This window comes from Alternaria arborescens (assembly GCF_004154835.1).
Source record: "Alternaria arborescens strain FERA 675 chromosome Unknown contig_7, whole genome shotgun sequence".
NCBI lineage: Eukaryota > Fungi > Ascomycota > Dothideomycetes > Pleosporales > Pleosporaceae > Alternaria > Alternaria arborescens.
Window position 1 is genome coordinate 839,682 of NW_021167862.1, and position 22,594 is coordinate 862,275.

At 51.0% G+C, this 22,594-nt stretch overlaps 9 protein-coding genes across 9 annotated transcripts; 2 read left to right on the top strand and 7 right to left on the bottom strand.

The window, feature by feature from the left end:
* Nucleotides 1–161: 161 nt before the first annotated feature.
* On the bottom strand, nt 162–2,263 carry AA0111_g4042 (hypothetical protein; the record flags this gene model as incomplete). The annotated part of the gene is made up of 6 exons (XM_028649997.1): nt 162–200; nt 253–1,016; nt 1,067–1,516; nt 1,568–1,694; nt 1,741–2,027; nt 2,077–2,263. 6 exons carry the CDS (start codon nt 2,261–2,263, stop codon nt 162–164), a joined length of 1,854 nt encoding a protein of 617 aa, XP_028508521.1.
* Nucleotides 2,264–3,833: 1,570 nt separating this feature from the next.
* Nucleotides 3,834–5,152, bottom strand: AA0111_g4043 (L-arabinitol 4-dehydrogenase; the record flags this gene model as incomplete). The annotated part of the gene is made up of 2 exons (XM_028649998.1): nt 3,834–4,745; nt 4,826–5,152. 2 exons carry the CDS (start codon nt 5,150–5,152, stop codon nt 3,834–3,836), a joined length of 1,239 nt encoding a protein of 412 aa, XP_028508522.1.
* A 1,676-nt stretch (nt 5,153–6,828) lies between these two features.
* AA0111_g4044 (hypothetical protein) lies at nt 6,829–8,638 on the bottom strand (the record flags this gene model as incomplete). Its single annotated transcript, XM_028649999.1, has 4 exons — nt 6,829–7,709; nt 7,765–8,174; nt 8,227–8,481; nt 8,532–8,638. The coding sequence occupies 4 exons, from the start codon at nt 8,636–8,638 to the stop codon at nt 6,829–6,831; spliced, it is 1,653 nt and encodes a 550-aa protein (XP_028508531.1).
* A 3,161-nt stretch (nt 8,639–11,799) lies between these two features.
* On the top strand, nt 11,800–12,356 carry AA0111_g4045 (hypothetical protein; the record flags this gene model as incomplete). Its single annotated transcript, XM_028650000.1, has 3 exons — nt 11,800–11,857; nt 11,918–12,234; nt 12,291–12,356. 3 exons carry the CDS (start codon nt 11,800–11,802, stop codon nt 12,354–12,356), a joined length of 441 nt encoding a protein of 146 aa, XP_028508525.1.
* A 789-nt stretch (nt 12,357–13,145) lies between these two features.
* AA0111_g4046 (putative D-xylulose reductase A) lies at nt 13,146–14,398 on the bottom strand (the record flags this gene model as incomplete). The annotated part of the gene is made up of 3 exons (XM_028650001.1): nt 13,146–13,397; nt 13,457–14,257; nt 14,372–14,398. 3 exons carry the CDS (start codon nt 14,396–14,398, stop codon nt 13,146–13,148), a joined length of 1,080 nt encoding a protein of 359 aa, XP_028508529.1.
* A 432-nt stretch (nt 14,399–14,830) lies between these two features.
* AA0111_g4047 (hypothetical protein) lies at nt 14,831–15,938 on the bottom strand (the record flags this gene model as incomplete). The annotated part of the gene is made up of 2 exons (XM_028650002.1): nt 14,831–15,870; nt 15,923–15,938. 2 exons carry the CDS (start codon nt 15,936–15,938, stop codon nt 14,831–14,833), a joined length of 1,056 nt encoding a protein of 351 aa, XP_028508530.1.
* A 161-nt stretch (nt 15,939–16,099) lies between these two features.
* AA0111_g4048 (hypothetical protein) lies at nt 16,100–16,915 on the bottom strand (the record flags this gene model as incomplete). Its single annotated transcript, XM_028650003.1, has 3 exons — nt 16,100–16,486; nt 16,542–16,778; nt 16,829–16,915. The coding sequence occupies 3 exons, from the start codon at nt 16,913–16,915 to the stop codon at nt 16,100–16,102; spliced, it is 711 nt and encodes a 236-aa protein (XP_028508564.1).
* Nucleotides 16,916–17,157: 242 nt separating this feature from the next.
* Nucleotides 17,158–19,570, top strand: AA0111_g4049 (Nucleolar complex protein 2; the record flags this gene model as incomplete). Its single annotated transcript, XM_028650004.1, has 3 exons — nt 17,158–17,938; nt 17,986–18,076; nt 18,124–19,570. 3 exons carry the CDS (start codon nt 17,158–17,160, stop codon nt 19,568–19,570), a joined length of 2,319 nt encoding a protein of 772 aa, XP_028508565.1.
* Nucleotides 19,571–20,284: 714 nt separating this feature from the next.
* On the bottom strand, nt 20,285–21,967 carry AA0111_g4050 (hypothetical protein; the record flags this gene model as incomplete). Its single annotated transcript, XM_028650006.1, has 1 exon — nt 20,285–21,967. One exon carries the CDS (start codon nt 21,965–21,967, stop codon nt 20,285–20,287), a length of 1,683 nt encoding a protein of 560 aa, XP_028508292.1.
* Nucleotides 21,968–22,594: the final 627 nt, after the last annotated feature.

A 22,594-nucleotide genomic window follows, 5' to 3' on the forward strand; every position in this document is an offset into this window, starting at 1 on the left:
CTATAAATGAAGTTACACATAACTTGGCAACGATGTTAAGCTTCAGAGTGAGATTGACGCTTGTAAGATGGTGAAGTGCGATAACGCCGCAAAATCCGACGGCGTCTCCAATGTCCATGCGTCGGCTTACGAAACCAGTGATCAAGATCGAGAAACGAACATCAGAGTAATCGGTGACGCTCTTTGATCAAATCTGCAGCCTAAATGCCGTTAGCAAAGATGGCTGTCATATAGTCTCTATCGGTATCTTACCTTCTCTGCCCCAGCATATACACTAGCCTGTGGCCCACCACCAGCGACAAGAGGCCACGTGCTCGCATCTATTACGCTAATCCTGCGTGTTCCATAGACTCTGTTTTGCGGGTCGACAACACCACCGTCTTTCCTTGCCATCATAGCGGCCGTACAACATTGATGCGCGTTACTTGGCTCCAATGCTGCTTTGATACTCTCTTTGATGTCGTCCTCGTTTTCAATGCCTGGCGCGGGTGCTGTCTCGATAGGACCAAGGATAGCAAGATCAGGTGTGGCCATAAGTTCCCGGTTTTTCATATAGATGGCATACAATATATCAAGATCGGTCGAATCGGTGATTGCGCCATAGTCAATGAGTGGGGCATCGAGGACGTTAGTAGATTTTATCTTGATAGATCCACGGCTAAAAGGACGCGTCATGTAGATACTTGTCTCTGGTCCAGTGTTCCATGACAAGCCACCCACAGCCTCCGTGTTGATGCCCTTGGTTATGATGGCACGCTGTTTCTCGTAACCGGCGAGTATGGATGGGTCGATATCTTTGCCCAGTATATCGGCAGGAGATATTGAAGCCGCTTTAGACATGATTGATACGGAGGCGTTTGTGAAGTTCGAAAGAGGCAGCTGAATCATTAGATTGCCAGTTGTACCAGTAAGGTCGTATGCGCTCGGCTTCCTCGTGTTATAGAGAACGCGTTGCTCCATGGCATATGTAGCGTTAGACTGCAAGGATCCACCGTTTGGAACGTGGTTGGACGTGTCTGGATCGATCAGTACTTCTATCTTCTCAAATTGGTAATTGGCTACGTACAATTGTAATTCACCTTCAGAACTAGATGATCCTGCAGGTTGCGACCAACGCCAGGGAGCTGGGAGATCGGCTCGATACCAAGATTCTTGAGATGAACTGGGTCACCAATCCCAGAGAGTTGTAGTATCTGTGGTGTATGTACGCTTCCAGCAGCTATAATGACTTCTCTGCTTGCTTGGACAGTACCTTTCGTACCATCGGAAGTGCTAATATGATCAACACCTACAGCGGTGAGATTTTCGAAAACGACACGCGATACTGCTGTATTCGGAAGGATGTGATAGTTCGGTCTTACAGCATCCCTGTCGTAGCGGTTGATGCGAGCTGAAGAACGCGTTTGTATTTTAGGATCAATAGAGCGAAGAAGGCGGAATACGCCTTGGGCGCGACCACCGTTGGGATCCAAACTCGGCTGGATACCCAAACTTAGTGCTCCATTGTATTTATTGGCTATACCGGCAGTCAGTTTTCAATAACAAAAGTTGATTAACACCGGCTCACCACTTCCTGGGTAGTCGTACGGAGCATGACTGGCTTGCACCGGGCCGTCAGAGCCATGTATGGCGACGTCCCACGTAATGTTATGACGCGCCGCATATTCTGCATCTGGTGCTGTAAAGGTCTCACTCTGATTCAGGTCAGCGTCATGTTTCGAGACCCAGGAGACCATATACCTTCTTGAAATATGGAAGCAGATCGAACCAACCCCAGCCCGTCGCCCCCAGCTCCTCCCACGCGTTGTAAAGCTCAGCATCCGATCGATGGAAGAACATCGCATTGACTACAGACCCACCACCCACAACTCTACCACATGGCACACCAAACGACGCATTGTTAAGCGTGGTTTGTGGTGTACTCATCAATGGTAGCCAGAGGTACGGTACTGGGAAATATGCGCCAGGGATCATGACGCCGTCCTCTTTCAAGTCGAAAGGGCCATATTCGATGACCAGTACAGTAACTGTTGCTAAAAGTTAACTGAAACATCTTGGAGATTGGGTGTGATCTACCATCTGGATTCTCCGTCAAGCGATCTGCAACGGTAAGCCCTGCAATACCACCGCCGACGATGACAAAATCATAGGTCGTCTCATTGGTGAACTGCCTCGCATCGACGACCTTGGCAGTGCGTCCAAGATGTGAGCGAGCCTGCACGATTATCGCACAACACAAGGCGAGGACAGTCAGTAGCAGCATTTTCAGATGCTGGAAGGTAAGGAAGGATGAACATGTTGGAGAGGAGTAGCAGACAAGTGATCTTATCAAAAACCAACCTAGCCATAAAGTATTGGATGTGCATATATGAAGATCCAGGAGTTACTTCTAAGCGACCTGTAGGCCCTGTTTTCCCACGCAATTATGGCTAGAACGGAATAGATTGCTTGCTGTATTTCATTGGTCGTTGCTACTATGGCGGACCGGGCCCCTGGCTCGCCTGTCCTTGCACATGGAGCGCTAGAAGGGGAGAAACGTTGTGAACGGTGTCCATGCATCGTTCTTGCTCGCGAAAGGAGGTGGACATACAGGACATACAAGGCAGGTAGGAGGAGCCAACGGTTGTGGGGGCTGAGCCATGTTGGAGTGTTAGTCTGTGTCTGTGCGACTTCACGTCGTCATAGTTTCCCAGCCCAGTCGCGTCGCGTATCCTTCGACTCGATCGATCACGCGTCAGCCTTATGGAACCCGGTCTAACACTACAGGCGTCCACATGTAGCCATTGCAGAGATCGCAACAGAGTTGCAGACATCTATGCGCGGTTCCGTAATCAGCCGAGGGACACAAACCAAGATTCACGACCATATCTAGGTACTTCCATACAGCCGTCGCAACCATGCCAACAGGAAGCGCAGGCACACATGTCAGGCATCGAACGTCAACGTCGGCCACGCTGCGCTTACAGCGCCCATATTTCCGTAACATGCTGTCATGAAAGCATACATGTACGAGGCAGCTTGATGGCCTCGTGGGGCTAGATGCCCAAGGCGCTTAAGACATCACCACAGCGATGACGCACCGGGTAGGAAAAGGACCTACACAGATGCTCACATACATAGTGCGTAACCGCAACCTAGCTTCCAGGCAATTCTACGAACATTGGAAAGAAATACAGGCGCCGAAAGTAGGTCCTTAAACAGAGCAACATGGTATTGTACAATACCAGGAAGTACGTACTTTCTTGCTTCTTAATATCCCTTCATCCATTACCTCGACGCTGACACTTGTGCTTGCAGATCCACACCTCCGGCTCTATGCTCCGCATTCCCTCCACCACCTCGGCGCCGAACGCCACATCTGATTCCTCGCTACTCACCACATCTGCAGAGTTCGATGGCGTTGCCACGTTCCTCGCACCAAGTCTAGAACGATTTACGCGTGTATTTACAGATTCATATCATGTTGAAATAGTCAGGCTGGATAAGCAGGTCCTCTTAGATAGAAAAAGGGCTGGGTGGCGGAGTTGTTGCGAGCGTCTCAGAGAAGATCGTCTGTATGGCACAAGAAGGTAAACTGGTGACTTTTACATAACTACATGAATGGGTAGCTGGGCATCATTGGACTGAGTCGCAGTAGAGGTGAGCAAGATACAAAAAGGCACGGACACTCTTCAAGTTCTCAATCTTGCGAGATATTGCTGAGCATATAAGAGCTCTCTCAAAAACGCCATATATCTAAATGCTGAAAACACCCTCGGGCCTGCCACCCCATCATCATCGCATCTTAGTCATAAATATCATAAAGAATCTATGTCACACAACGCCAGAAACATCTAATCCAAGCTCTGGATCTGCACCTTGATGCAACCAGTCTTGGGATCCGCAGCGGTCTTGAACGCCTCAACCGCATCCTCCAACTTGAACCTATGAGTGACAAGCTTGCTCAGATCAATGACACCGCTCTTATATAACCGGATAGCCTTGGGCCATGTGTTGCAGTATCGGTACTGGAATTGCAGGTCTACCTCCCGGGTGCTCAATCTCATGAAAGGAATCTTCATCTCGTTCTTGCCGACACCGATAACGAAGACCTTGCCGCCAAACTTTACAGTCTGAATACAAGCGTTGATGGAACTTTCAACACCAGTGCACTCCATGGCATGCGAGGGCTCAACACCATCTGTGAGTTTGAGGATGGCATCTTGGAAGTCGGTGGGTGAGTGGCTGAATTCCACTTTGTGGGTAAGAACGCCTGGGACTAGCGATTTGGCAAAGTCAAGACGGCCTTGATCAATGTCGGTTATAACAATGGGAGTCGCGCCTGCTGCTTGGCAGCAGAGAAGAGTTACGAGACCGATCGGACCAGCGCCACAAACGATGACTGGGTCACCAAGGCGGACGTTTGCACGGTCCATTCCTGCGAGGGCCACGGAGAGAGGCTCAAGCATGGCGCCGTCCTCGAAAGTCATGCTGTCGGGGAGCTTGTGGCACCACATTGCTGGATGCTTGAGGTAACGACGCAAAAGACCGGTGACAGGAGGAGTGGAGAGGAACTGTACGCGCTCGCAGCCGTTGTAGCGACCTGTAAGGCACGGCTCGCATTCACCACAGATGATGTTGGGTTCGATGGCTACACGGTCGCCAGGCTTGAGGTTTGTTACTGAGGGGTGGCAGGCCATAACTGTGCCGGCGGATTCGTGACCCAGGACGTGAGTGTCCTCGACTATCATAGGACCAATGCAACCCTGAGAATGTTGTTAGCACATGCCAATGCTCTATCCGCGCCCTGTTTCGAGGCAAAAAAAATAATAAAATCAGAACATACAGCATGCCAGAAGTGGATGTCACTACCGCAGATACCGGTGCTCTTGACATTGAGAAGAACCTCTCCTGGCTTCAGGTCTCCACCTCTTTGCACTTCCTCCAAACTCGGTTCCGCCTCCGCGACCCAAAGATCGTGCGCGGGGTTCGTGTAAACACCAATGTTCGCCTTGGTTGAGAACTTGACATCAGTGCCATTCGACTTGCTGACGCCGTTTATCGCTGCTGGCGCAGCCTCAGTGCTTGTGCCGTTCATCTTAGGTTTCTCTTCGATGTTGAGTGCGTTTTTGATCTCCGACGCCCAGCTGTGGAAGAGGGGAAGAGATGCCATTGAATGAACGAAAGAGAACTATAAAGCAGGGAAGGAAGGAAGGAAGGTCCGATTGAAAACCAAAGGTAAACAAACGGGGGACGTCCAGGTCAATAGATCACCTGGCCTCAAACTTCTTTACCGCGGCCCTTCTTTTCTGCCTGCAGTTATCAATCTAGCTACCGCTACTACCCAGACTTTACCCTTCCGCTCCTTCACAATTGGTGCGGGGCATTTGTGAATAATACCTCCATTCATTCAAACGTCACCCCCGAAAAGGACCAACCCCACACACCGCCTCCAGAAAACAACTTTCCACGAATGGGAGTGCGTGCAAGTCCGCAACCCAAGCGCAGTACCGGCTTCCGAGTCAGGCAGTTCCGTGCGAAAGCGTAGAAGGGGTCCAGCTGCAGGCTGCGCGTACTAACTGCAACTATACTGCATACGGTAGCGCAGCCTACACCGAACCCCGAGCCTAGGTCACGAAGACAGATTTCACGATGTTGGAGACGTGGTGTTGAGTGGATTAGGCTTGGAAATTGTCGGAGTCTCGGCTCGTGACCGACTACGAACATGGAAGCTGGTCGGCATTTGACCGATTGAGAGGTCTAGATGCGTCCGTTGGACTGCAACGCAGCGGCGATGGAAGGACTAATATGTCACGTTTGCGCAAGCATATCGTCCGACATTCTTGTTCGCTTTTGCTGAGTCGTGTGTCGCTCGTGGAGAAATCGGACGCGCAACACAGCGTCGCGCAGACTTCGGAACGTTACCTACAGACCTCATCTTCGTTCAGCTCAAGGCGTACCTTGTCCATCGATCAGCAAGACGCATAGAGCCACCACAGCCTATAGAGCTAACTGCGCCGTATGCACATCAGACGAGCCGTCCCTGTTCCCATCGACACGCGGCCGTGCTGGAAGGCTGCGCCGCAATTTGTGGCGATGTTAGGACGCGAATCGCGCTATCGATGGCTATATACAGAACAAAACCCATAATCTACATCAACGTGGACACGTTCGAAAAAGTAGTGGTAAAGCATCGACCTTGGACAGCGGAGGTCGCGCGCGCGTACATGAATCGGCTTGAGACAGGCGGCCTTACGCCTTTGTGATCCTTCGTCCTTCATCCTATCGACCCATTGTCGCACCGCTCTATTTTCTGGCCTTTTGGGCCTGAGCATTCGTCATTTGCTCGCAAAGATGGACTTGGTACGTGGAGAATTGATACAATAATTAAGGTGGCTTGATGAGGATGTGTGCATGCTTCGTGTTTCATCATGCGCTGGGTCGGAAGGACCAGATACCGAGGCGAGGCTGTAGGGAGGCGAGGCGAACAGAGGTGTGTATGAGTGCAAGAGGTTTGATTGAAAGATACCAGAGTGGACTGAGAATGGTTCGATGGTTCTCATTGGAATCTGCTGAGACATTCGTAGTAATATTCGTCTCCATATCGTCTCAACATGCATCACGATATCCATTAGGTATTGTCAGCCCAACATACACATCGAGTTTCATATCAACATCAATTCGAGTACAATAGAGGATTCGAAAATAATTCTTTGTTTGAATCCGCATTTGTGGATAGGGACACATAAAAATGAGTGCATCCGTAGACAGCTACTCTGAAGGCTAATCGTAACATACAACCTCAATACGCCTATCCAATTTCTCGTATCAATACATGTCTTGGTTCGCTTAGAAATGCTCCTTCCAGAACTTGAAGTTGACCTCTTGGCATGCTGCCTGCTTGCATGCCTTCTTAATATCCCTAGCCGCAACGTTGGGACCGCAGAAATAAACACCAACCTCTGTACGTAGAGTGCTTTCTAATCCGTTCATGTATGTGCGGTCCAGAATACCATCTCGCATACCGCAGAACAGGCGCTGGAAGTCTGGACGTCCAAAGTTGGTGCGGGATTTGAGTTCGGTGAGTGGGTCCTTGTCAGTGCCCACTGAGTTAAGCACGATATTTTGCGCAGTGTTAACATCCATCTTCTGTGTAAGATATGTGTGGATCCGCAGGAATTGGTCTCCATCTGCACCACCGAGAGATTGAGCCTCGAGCGATGAAAGCAAGGTCTGGAACCATTCGAATGACGACGTGTCTTTGCAGACCCAGATGAACTCGACGCGACGGAGACGCTTAGGAGGGTTCGGGCTGAGGCGGAGGTGGTAGATAGATTTGAGGATCGAGGCCCATGGTGTGACACCAATACCGGTACCAATAAGAACTGCGACTTCGTTCTCGAAGACGTCTTCTGCGGGAGCTCCGTAAGGCCCATCGATACGTAGAGCAGGCATCTTTTGGCCGTGCTGAAGAGCGATCTCGTACATGCCCATAGGGTCGAGCTCGTCGTAGAGCTTTGATTGCGATTGACCGGCACCAAGGGCATCGGCGAGAGCGCGGGTAAAGTCACCGACTTGACGTACGTGAACAGAAATATACGGGTCATTGGGGCAGGAAGTGATGGTGAATGGATGCCACTGGTGGTAACTGACATCAGGACAATTCAGGAAGAGCCACTGTCCTGGCTTGTACTTCATGCTGGGCTTCGTGAATTGGATCTCGACAGCATCTGAACATTGTTAGCTGCGTTCTTTTGGGTTTGCTGATTGTGATGTTTTGCTTACCGTATGGGTGGCGCACAACTTTGACGATTTGTGTCTGGCGTCTGCAACGAATCTCTCGGTACAAACGGTCGAAGAAGTACAGGCCGCCACCAACGAGCTCCCATCGCCAACCCTCGTAACCAATGCAGTGAGTCCAGAAATTGTCGCTATCGAAGGGAGACCAAGCTGGGACAGTGTCACGGACGAAACAGCTGGTCGCGTGGGTGTACATGCCGAGTAGGAACGGAATGAACAAGTGATGCGTGTACCAGAACGTCTCGAATGATTGCTGTCGGATCCTGTGGTGCGCTGTAGTATAGATCAGAAGCATGCATAATAACATAATGTGCCCTGTGATACCACCAGCCTCGGCGTAGTGGATTTGTAGCGCGATCTGAGGGCGGACCTGCACACGTTCAACATTGAAGAAGCTATGCTTGTCAGTACATGTTGAAAGCCTCGATAAGGTCACTGTCGACTCACTTGACATAATGCGCCGCCACGTGGAGGATAGTGAAGAACAGCATAGCGTAGGCGACTTGTCGGTGGAACCATTGGGACTCGTCAAGTGGCAGCACGCGCACTTTCGGGCGGAGCCACCGGAGGATATTTCTGCACATAGGCATGACGATAACCATTGTGTCAACAGACAGAACAAGACCTGCACCCCGAGATACCCATACTGAGTACTGAAGGGCATTCAGTGGCGCCAAACGTGCATCACCCTGTTGTTTCCACCTGCATTAAGTCAGTAAATAGGATCAACAATACAGGCACAACCTTCCTACCATCCTATACCGAAAAGGGCCCAATGAAATCCCCAGAAGAAGAAATGAAAGGCTATCTTTTGTGGCGTAAAGAGCCTAGCGAACGATGTGCCTCCGCTTGCTCCCATGATGGAGTATCTTTTGCAGTAACCGGTTTATGTTTCGTCCAAAGTCTGCGTTGGGTGTGCCGTTCAACGGTTATTATGAAAAGGATTAAAGAGTATACGCGTGGTATAAGCGAACCTCAACCAGGAAATAAACGATCCAGTCGAAGTTCGACCCGGCCAGCCAGATACGAAGTGAAGAAAAGAATGTCGGTGTCCCGGGACGAGGGGAGTGATGTAGGGAGAGAGCGTGCGGATGTGGAGGACGATCCAAGGCTGCCGGGCACCAAGGGTATTATTATGTCAAGCCTTGGAACAAGCCGAGTCAATGTGCGCAGATCAGGTGGTAAAAGCCGTGGAAACCTGGATAGAGCGGCACGCTGTGCTGAAACCGACAGGCCCTGTTCGGTACGGAAGTGGCTCAAACCGATGCCCCACGAGTCTGCCGTATACCAGGTGTGTTAAGATGGATGACTGAAGAGATGACCAGGAAGAGCAGTGATGCAGAGGAATTCAGGTGGCGCCAAACCTGAATGAGCCTAAGGACTGGATTTGGGGTATTGAAGTTGGTGGAGGGGCTTGCGGCTATGCGCAAGCAGCTAGTGTGTGAAGAGCGTCTCAGACTTGAAGCGCCAGGCACAGAACCATGTTTTCCTTGCAAGGACGGTGGTATGTTCGGAGCCTCAAGATGGACGATTGATCTTGGACAATGCGCAGTTCAGTCTATGCCGGTATGCGGCGAAGCGAAGACCGTTTCGCTAATGGGTTTATTGGGGGTTGGTGTTGGTGAGGCTGCTGGTAAAAACGGAGACAACCCTGGAATGCTGCAACTTGTACGATCTGCAACTGTCAAACCTTAGACTTGGATGCGATCTGACAGATGAGCCTGAGCCGTCGTAGCAAGGTTTCGGACGGTGTTCTTTGAGGGGTACAGATGACAGATGAGCTCAAGAGTTCTGATGGGGTGTACAAGGCGTAGGCGGGAACGTGCTGAAACGATGTACGTTGGAAGCCGTGTCCGAGAAGTAGAGAATTCAGGCCGGGTATCTCAATGAATCGCTGAAAGTGGAATTCGCTTCGTAAATATCGTTAGATTAGACTGCAGAGGCTGGTAATATGACTGTGGTAGACAGTCGGCGGGGACAGTCGTTTGCAGGTACTTGTCTGGGTGGCGGATTTGCTCCTAAACTACCGCCCCTTGCGCAGAAGACGGCACCGAAGACGCGAGAAGAATCATGGTATGAGCCTGCCGTGGCTTTTACGTTAGAGGCGCCGAGGCTTGAATTCATTGCTGTTGAAGGCACTCTGTGCTTGTGGTTGGTAGCACCAAATCTAACGGGCGAACATTGGCGTGGCGCGTGCAGCCAATGGACGGCTGTCTCGAAGCGCTCGAGTACCCCCACAAAGTTTGAGCCCGCTACTGCGCTGTGCTGGGCTGCAGGTGTACAAGATCTCGCCTCTATTTTGGGACCGACTCCATCGAACACGGCTGGACGAACGGCAACATGCGAATTGCCGGCCTCGTGGATGGCCGATTTTGAGTATCAATTCTCATTAGTCCCACCTTAGGGCCGTGATGTGAGAAGCGGTGTGCAGTGCGAAGAAAGCCGAGAAGAAGTGGTTCTGGGCGATGTGATGAGAGAGCAAATGGTTGCGATGCTGAGTGATGGTAAAGGGCCAGACTGCCTGATTTGTAGGCAAGTATGCTTCTATGATTCCAAGACTCGGTGATGGAATATCGTGGTTCTCCCTATTGGGAAACGGCGTAAACACGTCTGGTAGCAGCACCTTCCTTTTGCTCGACGATGGATCAAAGTACACGTGCAGAAAACAACATCAGGCCATTGTTCTACACACAATCGCACATGGACTCTGATCGACGCCTCGTTAACCACAAGTAATTCTCCGACAGGGCCCTGTGAAAAGCTTCACTGGCACGACGAACTGATACCGAACGAGTATCGTACCACTTTGTTTGTCTCAACGTCTGCCATGGCTGCCAAACCCCACCGTGACGGCATTGAAAGCCACGAGATGCATCTGAAGTAAACTTTGTCGTATGATGTTGTTTGATGAGCGTGCCTGAGTAACCAGGAGGGTCCTTCGATACCATCTTCCATGCAGATGGCTGATCGTCATGCGCCAGGTTCGCGGTTCGATAACCTGAGGCACAGAACAGAAACCGGGACTCAGGCATCCGTCGGGACGGATTTTTCGAGTACTGCCGTGCCGCACATGGCGATAGCTGTGGAGAACAACCTACTCGATGAGCAGAATTCACGGCACACGTTTGCGCGGCGACACGGACATGGCAGACCGGTTTGCGCAGAGCGCGCTTTTCAAATCATCAACAACCTAATCACCACTACCGAGAGAATGGCGGTATGACCATCGAGTAATGTCCAAGCCGTAGAACAGTCATCAAGTCTTCAACAATAGCAGCTTGCTTTCGCCATTAGCCACGTGAATGCAAAGATTCACACGCCTAGCTCCGCCCACGCTACACTACCTGTGCCAAGCGGGTGAGCATCAGCCGTTCATAGGATAGACTAAAATGGCGGCGCGATCCAGGATGCTGGCACCGTGGCTGCAGAGAGGCTGGCGTCGCATGCAGCATCACAGCAGCCAGCCAATCAAGTGTTGCACACGCACAATCATTGGCGAAGCGGGTCAAGCGGCTGCGAGGGCACCATCTTCGACCCCAGCGCTCGCCGAGCGAGAGCTACAAGGGTTGAGATGCAAGCCCTGGCGCATAAACTGTCTCTACAATTGCGGTCGACATCCGCTGTCGCTCCTGACGTACTGACACACCTCACGTCGCGAAGCTCAACGGCAACACCACGCTGCCTGAACACCTAACACGCCTGATACTCGCCTACGCCTCAGCCATCCATAATACCTGTCCACTATCAACTCCACTCGTACTGCCCGTGCCTGACCACAAAGAAGCCTTGCCGTTTTCGCACTGCCTGGGAACCGCCGCTGCGAACAAGGCATTACTATAACAAAACCCGCCCTGCCACACCCAACCAAAGTCGATGCTCATCTGTCGTTGAGGCTACTGGTAGTCGAAGGGACATTTTCCGTTTACTTTCTTTCTTCACGTTTTTCTATTTTATTTTCCCTTTCTTATACGACCGCGGGCTCGGTTTATTGCTCGTATCCTTTCTTTTTAATCTTCGACAATGGGCAAGTTAATCAAGAACCACTGGGCGCGCCTAGTCATCCTCACGGCTGCTGCGTGTAAGTCATAATCTTAGCAACGGACCCCACTCTCAGCAACAGTACTAATTCTACAACTAGATCAAATAGGAGCTGCACTTGAATGCTTCTTCTGGCCCAAGATCTTCTGGGATTTCCTCACCAAGAACCTCGATGGCGCTGTCAAACCTGTGCCCGTACTACAAATCATCAACATCATCCTCGGCTTCATCGGTCTCGCTTGGGAATGGCCATTACCGCTGCTCGCAGGCACCGGACTACATCGTTCAATCGAAGCCCGCCTGATCGTCTACCCACTGAGTGCACTATGTGCCCTTCTGATCTACCAAGGCACCAACTCGGGACTCTACTACATCATCGGCATGGGAGCGTACTTCTGGGCATTTAGCGAGGGCGAGGTATGAACATTTTCCTTTCAGCTGTTCAACGAATTCTTCGGCTAACATTAATACAGGTTGTTTGTCCCGAGCCATGGACTCTACCCAAGCGCGGCTCCACAGCACGCAAGATGACCGCGTAGTTCGGCCACTGTAGCAACAAAGAACCCCTTCGCTTCACACAAACTATACCCTCAAACGCATTTCTCGCATTACCATGTACCATGTCCACGTAGACGACGTACGCCCCATCTCTCTGGCAGACCCTGATTTAGCGATTGTTTTTTTTTCCCGAACCGCTTACGAGCGGAAGGCGCTCATTCCTAGCGTCAAAGAAGAGCAACATCACCACCTTACGATATCAACCAACCATATCAAAAGAACGAAACCCAAATCAAATGAACAAATTAAGAATAACCCAAAGAGAAATTCATGACAACTATGCTTGAAATCTGTTCATCTAACATCCCATACATTCATTCTCTAGGGTCGGAGTTCTACGCGCCATGCTACTAAGAGACCTGAGGCAACCCCTCGTTTGATCCCCATCTCCATCTCCACTTTTTTGCTACTTCGCTCAGCCGTCTCTATGCCTTGGCCTAACGGCCCTCTAACAGCTTGCGCCTCAGGGCCTGGGTTCCTACTAGCCCTCTTTTTGTCTTACCCCGGGAACAGCGAAGCCATGATTTCAATAGCTAGAACAAGCGACATCGCTATCACACTACATGCACTTTTCGTGAGGCTTAAAGTGGATTTGATGATGACATGACCTCAGATTCGTCTAGCGGTCCTACGATATTTCCTTCACAACCTCCCTGCTCTGTACCCCAGCACCAATGCACACCACCGGGTATGATACCCATTGACAAAAGCCTTCATAGAGAAACCTCTGAACCACTACGACTAAAACATCAAAAAAAAAGAGAAGAGCTTTACTGCTCAGCAGGGCCTTCGATCAATATCTTGATGCCCTTGCCACCCTTGACATCTGCAAACGCCTTCTCCGCCTCATCGAACTTGACCTTACCGGTGATGAGTTCCTTGACTGAGATACGTCCGCTAGCCACGAGGTCAATAGCGGTTTGATAGTCGCCTGAGCCGTAACGGAAGGAGCCCTTGACATTGAGTTCCTTGGTGCACATGGCCATGATGGGGAAGTTGATGTCGGGTTTGCCCATGCCACCCTGTTAGTTTTTGATTAGTATCGTTTTAATTGAAGATGGACGAGCAGACAGAAACGTACCTGAACATATGTTCCGCCCATGCGTAGCGCGTGGATGGCGGTTTGAATACAGGGCTCAGCACCCGACGCATCGATAATGACATCTGCGCCCGAACCCAAATCACATTCCTTGATCAGATTCTCGGCGTTTTCTTGTGCGCTCACTCTTTGGCTCTTGAAGCTTGCGTTTGCGGCGTACTTGAGTGCAAAGTTGAGGCGTTCGTCGTTGATGTCTACAGTCACAATCTTCTTTGCGCCGTATGCCTTTGCGACAGCGCAGCACAGCAAACCGACGGGACCTGCACCGAATACTACGACCGAGTCTCCGGGCTTGATAGCAGCTTGCCTTGTGATGTGTACAGCGACAGCGGTAGGCTCGATAAGCGCACCCTCCTCCATGCTCATGTTCTCGGGAAGTTTGTAGCAGAAGTCCTCTGGCAGTGTGTAATACCGCGCGAGTGTGCCATCGTATGGGGGTGTGGCAGCAAAGGCCATGTCAGGGCAAAGGTTGTATTTTCCATCTTTGCATCGTACGCAACGGCGGCAAGGCACACCGGGCTCCATAGCAACCTCGTCACCAACTTTCAGGCTCTTGACCTTGTCGCCAACTTTGTGTACGACACCAGCTGATTCGTGGCCGAGAACCATGGGCTTCTCAACTACAAAGTGACCGATGCGCCCTTCAACCCAGTAGTGCACATCCGAACCGCAGATACCGGTCCATCGTGGTCTGATGATGACATCGTATGGAGAGGGGAGTTCGGGAATTGGTCGGTCTTCGTAGGTGAGCTTGTCCTTGGCTTGGAGGATGAAAGAAGGGTTCTGAAGATTTGTTAGTTACTGGTGTATATAATCGACGCGTCAAGACCATTTGTTGTGGTGTTTTCAAGGTAAAGCATGTATGGAGGGGTTGATGGTGGGGCATCATGGCTTTACCTTCTGGGTCGCCGTTTGTGTCGCCATCATGAGGTATTGAAAAGATTATAGATTTATTCGCAACAGTGTTCCGGGCAACCGTATATGAAGAAAGAAGTGAAAGTCAATTCTCAAAACCCGCGCGCAAGTGAGATGCTAATGACGAAGGAAATGGTGGATCCTGGTAGCTCGCGGCAAGCTATCCCGCCCTGGTTAGGAGTGCCCCTCCACCGAAAGGCGGGAGTCTGGAAGCAGTGAAATTATCCGTCAAAATTATCCGGCGCTTGCATCACTGTTCTTGGAAAGTTCGTGTGGATATCTCGGCATTGCTCCGAGGTCGCTATTGAGCGCCGTGGTTATGCGAATGACCAAACCAAATCGCGGGTCATGCGGTTTGTGGGGGCACCTTGCTATTTTGCCTTAGCTTAACCTCGCCGGTTCTTCTAGGAGGGTAATGTGCGGCAATGTTGATAGCATCTCTCAGCTGGCCCTTGAAATTTGCCTTTTCCAACATGACCACCAGCAAGTCACGAGCGCTTCATCATCTGTATCTTCGCTTGTCTCTGACGGTCCCCAGTCATCCCGTCCCCTCTCCTCTCCCTCTTCCAATATCTCTAAGCCGAGCTCAAGCATCCGGCGACGGAAGTCCTTGATCTCGGGCAAGTAACAGTCTCTGTATGGAAACTCGATGATTACTCTAGCGTCGTTGTCCGGAGAAAGCCAAGCGGCAATGGTATCAACTAACATGCGTGGGTGATCTGGAGAGTATAGTGAATCTGCGGCCAAGATTAAGGGAAATTTTGCAGGAATGGCTAGATTGTCGCCAGTACCGTTGACGTTTGGCAAAGGTTCACAGTGAGTGGGATGTGTCCAGTCAAGCACAGCTGTGCGGACTGCTCCACCATTGAGACTGACAATTTCTCGATTCTGCTGCGCATTGTAGGCCAGGTTCGGGCAAATGCTGGGCAGGTCTGTCAGAACAACGTCTGCGCCAAGGCCGGCCATTGCTAATCCTACTAAACCGGTACCAGACCCAAGCTCCAGGACCTGTAGCCTCTCATGTGTATCTGGCAGCACGAGGTTGAAGTTCTTGAGGCGCTTAGCAAGCATGTATGAAGCAGCCCATGTCTTCAGGCCTAGATCGTCGCCTGTCATAGCAGGCTCGTGAATCTTGAGCTCGAAGGATTCAGAGGCGGTAGGGATTTGGAATGTGCGAGACATGGTGCTCATGGCAGATCGACCGGAGCGCTCGCTCAGTCGGGCGCTGGCCTGATCCCAGATGCGCTCCTTGACCTCATCGTCTTGAATCCATTGTAAACCGCTACCGATGATAGTAGTGAGGTATCGTGTGACGCCCTCTGGGTTGACCTGGACAACAGGCTCACCAGAATCCACTCGATTACCGGCTTCATCACTCGTGCTTGTGTATTCCCATGACCGCGGACCGGTGGTGAGGAGCGCGAGCGTGTAGAGGAGGGCCTCTGCGGAGGGCTTGGTGTAAAGCTGGGGTAGGTCGAGGACTGCATGCGGATTTAGCACCAAGACAGGTTGATGCAAGGCGCAGGTGTATACCGTCTAGCATGGCCATGTTGGACCGACTATGGCGAAGGCGCGGGAAAATTGTTGGTAGGCGGGGCGGCGGTACTCACCAAGGTCCAACGTGGGCCCGAGCTAGCCATGGCGGGGCTAAAGTCAAGGCACCACGAGCAGCGCATACACGAGAATACAAAGAGACATGTTGCCAATCCTCTAAGCCTTCTTCAGGGTTGTCTTGAAGCCATAGTAGGCCGAGTCCATGTCGAATTGGAACTCGCGCGCCTGCTCGTCGCTCAACTTCTCGGCCGCCCGCATCTGGTTCAGGGTAATCAACCACTGCACAATCTTGCCTTTACTCTCGAAATCGACGTCTGTGACCTTGTTGACAGCTTGTATGATCTCGACAAGCAGAGGATGCAATGTGTCCTTCTCTACCAGCCCAATCTTGATGGCATCGAGCAGAGTGATGAAAGTCTCGGTCGCGTTGACGACGAGCGTCGCATCAGCAAAGTCGCCTCCCTGAGTTGGTCTCGATGGACCTTGTTCGATAGTCGCGGGTATGCCAACGCGTAGTCGCTCGATGGCTCGGGGACATTCCATCTGCAGCCATATCAGCATAGTGCAGAGGGAAGCAGCTCAACGTGCCATTACGTACCTGCCACTCTTTCGCAAACTGGTCCAGAGTGCCAAATGCTTGCGCGACTGTCTCATTGGCAAGATTGGACTTGTACTGCTTCATCAACCGGTTGCATGTCTCGGTGTAGTCGGCTTCGGCGATGGAGTCCTTCAAGTAGGCCTTCTCTATGGCATCGAGCGTGATGATGATGCTGTAGATCTCGGCCAGCGAGTCGTTCAAGTCGCGCTCTGCATTGGTTGCAGACAGTTTGACTTCCTAGAGCCACAGTGAGCATGCGCATCGGGCGTGGGCTGGGCGCGTCATACCTCATCAAGGTTGATGGTCGCGGAGAGGTTGGAGCGCGGGATGTAAGGCGTCGGCGCGTAGGCCAGCTGCCTGCCGCCGTAAGACATTCTGGATGGCTGGAACAAGGCAGTCTGTGGACGAGGGCAGCAAGCTCCAGTTGCGTGTCCGTTGATGCGTCGGCGGCGCCAGCTCAATCAAGCATGCATCCATCCACCGCGTGGGGAAGGCGCTAGTGATTGCAGGGTCCTTAGCGCTGGAACTTTTTCGAGGCCCAAGTTTTTCAACCACCAGCTGCACGCTCCGTCAACACCACTCGCCCGACTACCACGAGACGCCAGAGCCCGCCGAGATGCCCGTGTCCAAGGCGACCAAGAAGTTCCAAAAGGATAAGCTCGGCGACGTCATCAAGCGCCGCAAGGATGTCGCCAAAGTCAAGCAGAGGAAGCAGATGGACGCCAAGAAGAGGGAGCGCAAGGCCAGAGACAATGAAAAGGCCGCCGACCTAGAAGAAGAAGCTGCGAAGAAGCCAAAGACGAATGGCGCCAAAGACGACAAGCTGGGAGAGATGTCCATGGACCAATTCTTCCAGGGCGGCTTCCAGATTCCCGAGATGAAGAAGAAGTCGACCAAGCCAAAGACGGGCAAGCGCAAACGCACACCAGTCGACGAGGATGCCGACCAAGCCTCAGACGAAGACATGCAAGATGCGCCCAGCGGCGCTGACGAGTCTGGCTCCGACAGCGACTCAGGTGACGACGTCGACACACACAAGGAGCAGCTTGCTGGTTTGGCAGAGAAGGACCCCGAGTTCTACAAGTACCTCAAGGAGAACGATGCGGAACTCTTGGACTTTGCCGAAGACGCCGACCTTGCAGAGATTGACGCTCTGTCCGCTAGTGAAGACGAGGCCACTCCGAGAAAGAAGCAGAAAGCCGCTGTTGAAGACGACGACGACGAAGATTCGGGCAATGAGCTCAACCTGAAGACGGTCCAAAAATGGAAAGCCTCCATGGAATCAAAACATTCCCTGCGCGCCATGAAGGAGGTGGTTCTGGCCTTCCGCGCTGCATCACACATGAACGACTCGGAGAGCTCCAAAACATACAAGTACTCCATAACTGACCCAGATGGTATGCAACTCACTTTCTATATATGACACGAGGCTGACAATACACAGTCTACCACCAAGTGCAAGTAACAACTCTTCACTTAGTACCCAAGGTACTCCAACATCACTTGCCTGTCAAGGAGAGCGCTGGTGGCAGGATGTAAGTTACCCACAGCAATTCTTCCGTATGGTCACTAACAACCACAGTCGCGTTCCTACCGACTCAAAGAAGTTCCGCACCCTCACGCCTCTCCTCAAGTCGCATACTGTCTCGATACATCATCTCCTTGAGAACCTGTCCGATTCCAAGACCCTACAGATGACACTAGACTCGCTCTCCAACATGCTGCCATACATTCTATCCTTCAAGAAGGTTGTACGTGAGGTTATTCGGTCTGTCGCGTCGGTCTGGTCCGACAGCGCCAACAATGACGGAACAAGAGTGTCGGCTTTCTTGGTACTGCGAAGACTCGTCGTCATCGCAGACCCAAGTATTCGCGAGGCTGTCTTGAAGCAGGTTTACCAAGGTCTTGTCAAGAGTGCAAGGAATACCACAATCCACAACATCCAGGGTATCAACCTGATGAAGAACACCGCGGCTGAGCTTTGGGGCATCGATCCTACCGTCGGCTACACCACCGGCTTTGGCTTCATCCGCCAACTCGCAATACATCTGCGCACAAGCATCACCAACAAGACAAAGGACTCATACAAGACCGTATACAACTGGCAGTACATTCACTCGCTAGACTTCTGGTCACGAGTCATCTCAATGCATTGCGAGTCGCTCAGGGAAGCAGAGGCTGGAAAGCCATCACCTTTACGACCCCTCATATATCCCGTTGTTCAGGTCACGCTAGGTGCCATGCGCCTTATTCCGACGTCGCAATACTTCCCTCTCCGTTTCCAGCTCATCCGATCGCTCCTTCGTATCGCTCAAGCGACATCGACCTACATACCCTTGGCGCCTGCCCTTGTCGAAGTCCTCAACTCCGCAGAGATGAAGAAGCCCCCGAAGCCCAGCACGCTGAAAGCTCTCGACTTCAGCATCAGTATCCGCGCATCAAAAGCTTTCCTCCGAACGCGCATCTACCAAGACGGCATCGGTGAGCAGGTCGCCGAGCTTCTGGCCGAATTCTTCATCCTTTGGACCAAGAACATTGCTTTCCCTGAACTCGCACTTCCCGTCATTGTTATGCTCAAGCGATGGGTGAAGGCGATCACCAAGAAGAGCAGCGGAAACAAGAACACCAAAGTATCCTCGCTTATCGCACTCCTTGTCCAGAAGCTAGAAGCAAACTCTCGATGGGTTGAAGAGAAGCGCAACAAGGTCGAGTTTGCGCCCAACAACCGCGCAGGTGTGGAAAGCTTTTTGAAGGACGTAGAATGGGATAAGAGCCCGCTAGGTGCATTTGTGGCAGGACAAAGGAAGAGCAGAGAGCAGAAGCAAAAGTTGCTCGAGGAAGCAAGGAAAACGGAGGACAGGAAGAGGAAGGAATCTGAAAAGTACGAGAAGAGTAACGGTGAGGTATTTGCCGCGGAAGATGATGATGAAGATGAGGAGGAGGAGGAGGAGGAGGTTGATCTCGACGGCCTAAGCGACGAAGACCTGGAGATGGATGATGACGACGAAGAGGAGAGTGACGACGAGTAGATGGTTTTGTTCATTTAATCGAATGCTGTATCGGATGTTTGGTGTTGGGTATCGCAAATTTGTCGGTATAGATACACCATATGCGATAGCATCACTGCAATAGAGCGCAGAGGTTTTCCCAAACAACTCTTCCGTTTTTGGTCATTACGTGACTAACGCGACGGCAAGCAACGTGATCCAGATGATATCAGTAAAAGGATCCATCTTAGCAGATTCCTTACGAGGTGGCTGAAGTTCCTATCTATAGATGCCCAAGAAGAAACTTGTTTTCTTTTAATGAGGTGTACCTAGAAATATATCACGAACAGTCTATTCTAGAAGTATACGTTTTTTCTTGTTGAGGCGGTAATGAAGATGTTTGTATATACTATTAGGGTTCCAGTTCTGATAAGAGAGCACAATTGAGAATGGATGAGCCACTTCATAGATTAGCAACAAAACATGTGTGCTGTCGACTAGAATATCCTCTTGCTTTTAGAAAGTGGATAATTGGTATTTTTGAGTAGGAAACGGCCCAACCAACAAAAGAAGGAGACAAAAGAGACACCACACCCATCAAACCTACAACCTTGCCGGTCCAATCCAAACCAAATGTAACAGCAGGGAGACGGTGAATACCACTCGAGACAAGTCAAATTACGCCCTCACCGTGACCGATTTACCTTCTCATAAGCAAACATGTTGTCCATCTACTCTGATAGTCCTATCACACTATCACACCTTATCCTTCAGTCTCTCATACTCCTTGACCTCGTAGAAACTCGGTCGCTTTGCCTTCCCTTCGAACCGGATTGGATCCTGACCTTCACACCTCTCTAGCCGAAACTTATACATCGCCGTTTCCTGATCAGTCTTTGTATAACTCGTCACCCGATACAGACCATCATACCTCAAGCCTAGCTCGGGCCGGTACTTGTTCTTCTTGTTGAGCTGCGCAGAGCGAACAACTCTGATCTGGTTACCCAGATCAGCGGATTTGAGGAGATGGATAGTGTTCTCTGTAGGCGTGGAATTCTTGCCTGGTGTGCCGGAGTAATCGATGACGTCGCCGTTGTCGACGTCCTGATATCCATTGCCGCCTGAGAGGACAATGGAGTAGGCACCGCGCTCCTTTTCACCGTAGATACCGCCTTGGGCTGAGCCATGAGCCCCATCACGGACAGTACAGAGCTGAGTTGGCCACCACTGCCCTTGGACGAAGTCGCCATTCCCGTAGTGTTTCGCATCGATGGAGAACCGTTTACGGTAGGTTTCGTCGAGGCGGTCACTCGTGCGGTTTCCAGTTTTGTTAGATACGATACCGCGGAGAATATCTTGGTTCAGGTCGTTCTTCCACCAGCGGTTGTACAATTGATATGCATCTGCTTTCAAATCCCATGGAAAATCTGTTCCTGCTCTGAAGATGCGGGGAAGTCCGTATTCAGGGCTCAGCATGTTAGCCTTCCTGACGAGGAAGCGATTGACCTCAAGTCGTATTTCAGCCTTGTGTACATGGTCGCGAAGAGCATCATATAGCTTGTCAAGCTGAATAGCGGAATTCGTGTCTTCGCATTGTCTTATACAAGTTTTGAGGGCTTCTAGTGAAGTGAGCTCTGGGGGTCGCTTCTTGCTCATCGCCTCCATCATATGACCCTTCATGGAGATAGATGTATACCATTCTGGCAGCGGTGCTCGTACGACATATCTGTCTGTATTGCTTTCCGAAACAGGTAAGACGTTTGATGGTATGGTGTTCGTGGTATCTGGCTTGTTTGCTGCTACTATAGCCGTTGTTGCTTGTGCAGCCGTCCGGTCCGGTGATATGCCTGTAGTCGACGCTTCGGCAAACATTGCGCTGGCTGGCTTCTCTTTGAGAGTGTCCTTTGGTCTTCTCAGTTCCTCAACCTTATCCGCTCGCTCCTCCACGTTTTGCATGGGTTTTTTATACGCATCGTCTTTCTTCTGCTGTGCGTCTCGACATTTCGCTTGCTTCTCTGCATCTGCCTTCGCCTTTTTAGAGATGTCTTCTTGCGATGACTGCGTCTTCTGAACCCTTGGCTTTTTAGCGCGAGGATCCTCTGGTATATGGGCTTGGGTTGAGGCTTTACGCTTGATGCCATTCTGTGCTGGTATGATGGCTTTTGGCTGCACCACGAAATCATCTGACGTAGATGGTTGTTGCTCCACATTCTTGAATGGATTCAAATCATACTTCGCTCGGAGTTCGTTCATCTTCTTGCCTAGTAAGCGCATGCTGTTCTGATGCTCTTCGCTGTTCGCTTCAGCATGTGCTCTCGTCTTTTGTATGATCCTCGACCACGCGTCTGGCCCTACAACGGACGCCTTTTCAGCATTTTGAGCTTTCTCCAACAGCAATGCTGGTGGTTCTGCTATATTCTGACTTTCTGAGGGTGGCATATTGAGTGTGGTTGGTGTCTTTTGAGTTGTAGTAGTCCTGTTTGTTTACAATGTTAGGCGCCGAAGTGCGTTTGTTACGTAGTCGGCTTGCGCTGGTAATAGGCTGCTAATGGCGAAGTGCGGGGTAGATGAGAAGAGCAACGATTGTAAATATCTGAAGCCCCTCATAGGCGATACAGAATGTAATAGACCTTGGTCGTGGTTGTCTTACAACTGCATAAGGGCAGGTAATGTTAGGGATTTTGCTAGACCTAACTCGAACCTAGGATTTATGGTAGGAAACGTTGAAACAGTTGCTGTTGTCAACAATTCAGATTGTGTTTAAGAGTTCGGGATGACTGTTGACTAGATTGAAGCCGAAGTGATAATGAAGTTTGTGAGACATTTGTTGAGCACAATCGTTCTCCAGGTCGCGATGACAAGTGTCGCGCTAGCCTTGTATCCCTGAATTGTGATTGGCTTACATGTTCAGGACGTGTTTTACGCTAAAATCACTGATTGGGCAGTCCGCAAGGATGGAGCTGCACCTTTAGGTCTGCTAAAGGCACAGGATTTGCAGAGCAACGTTGTTCAGTTTTGTGCTTTAGTGAATCACAGGAGTGTAAGAGCTTTATTTGTGTTTCGTTG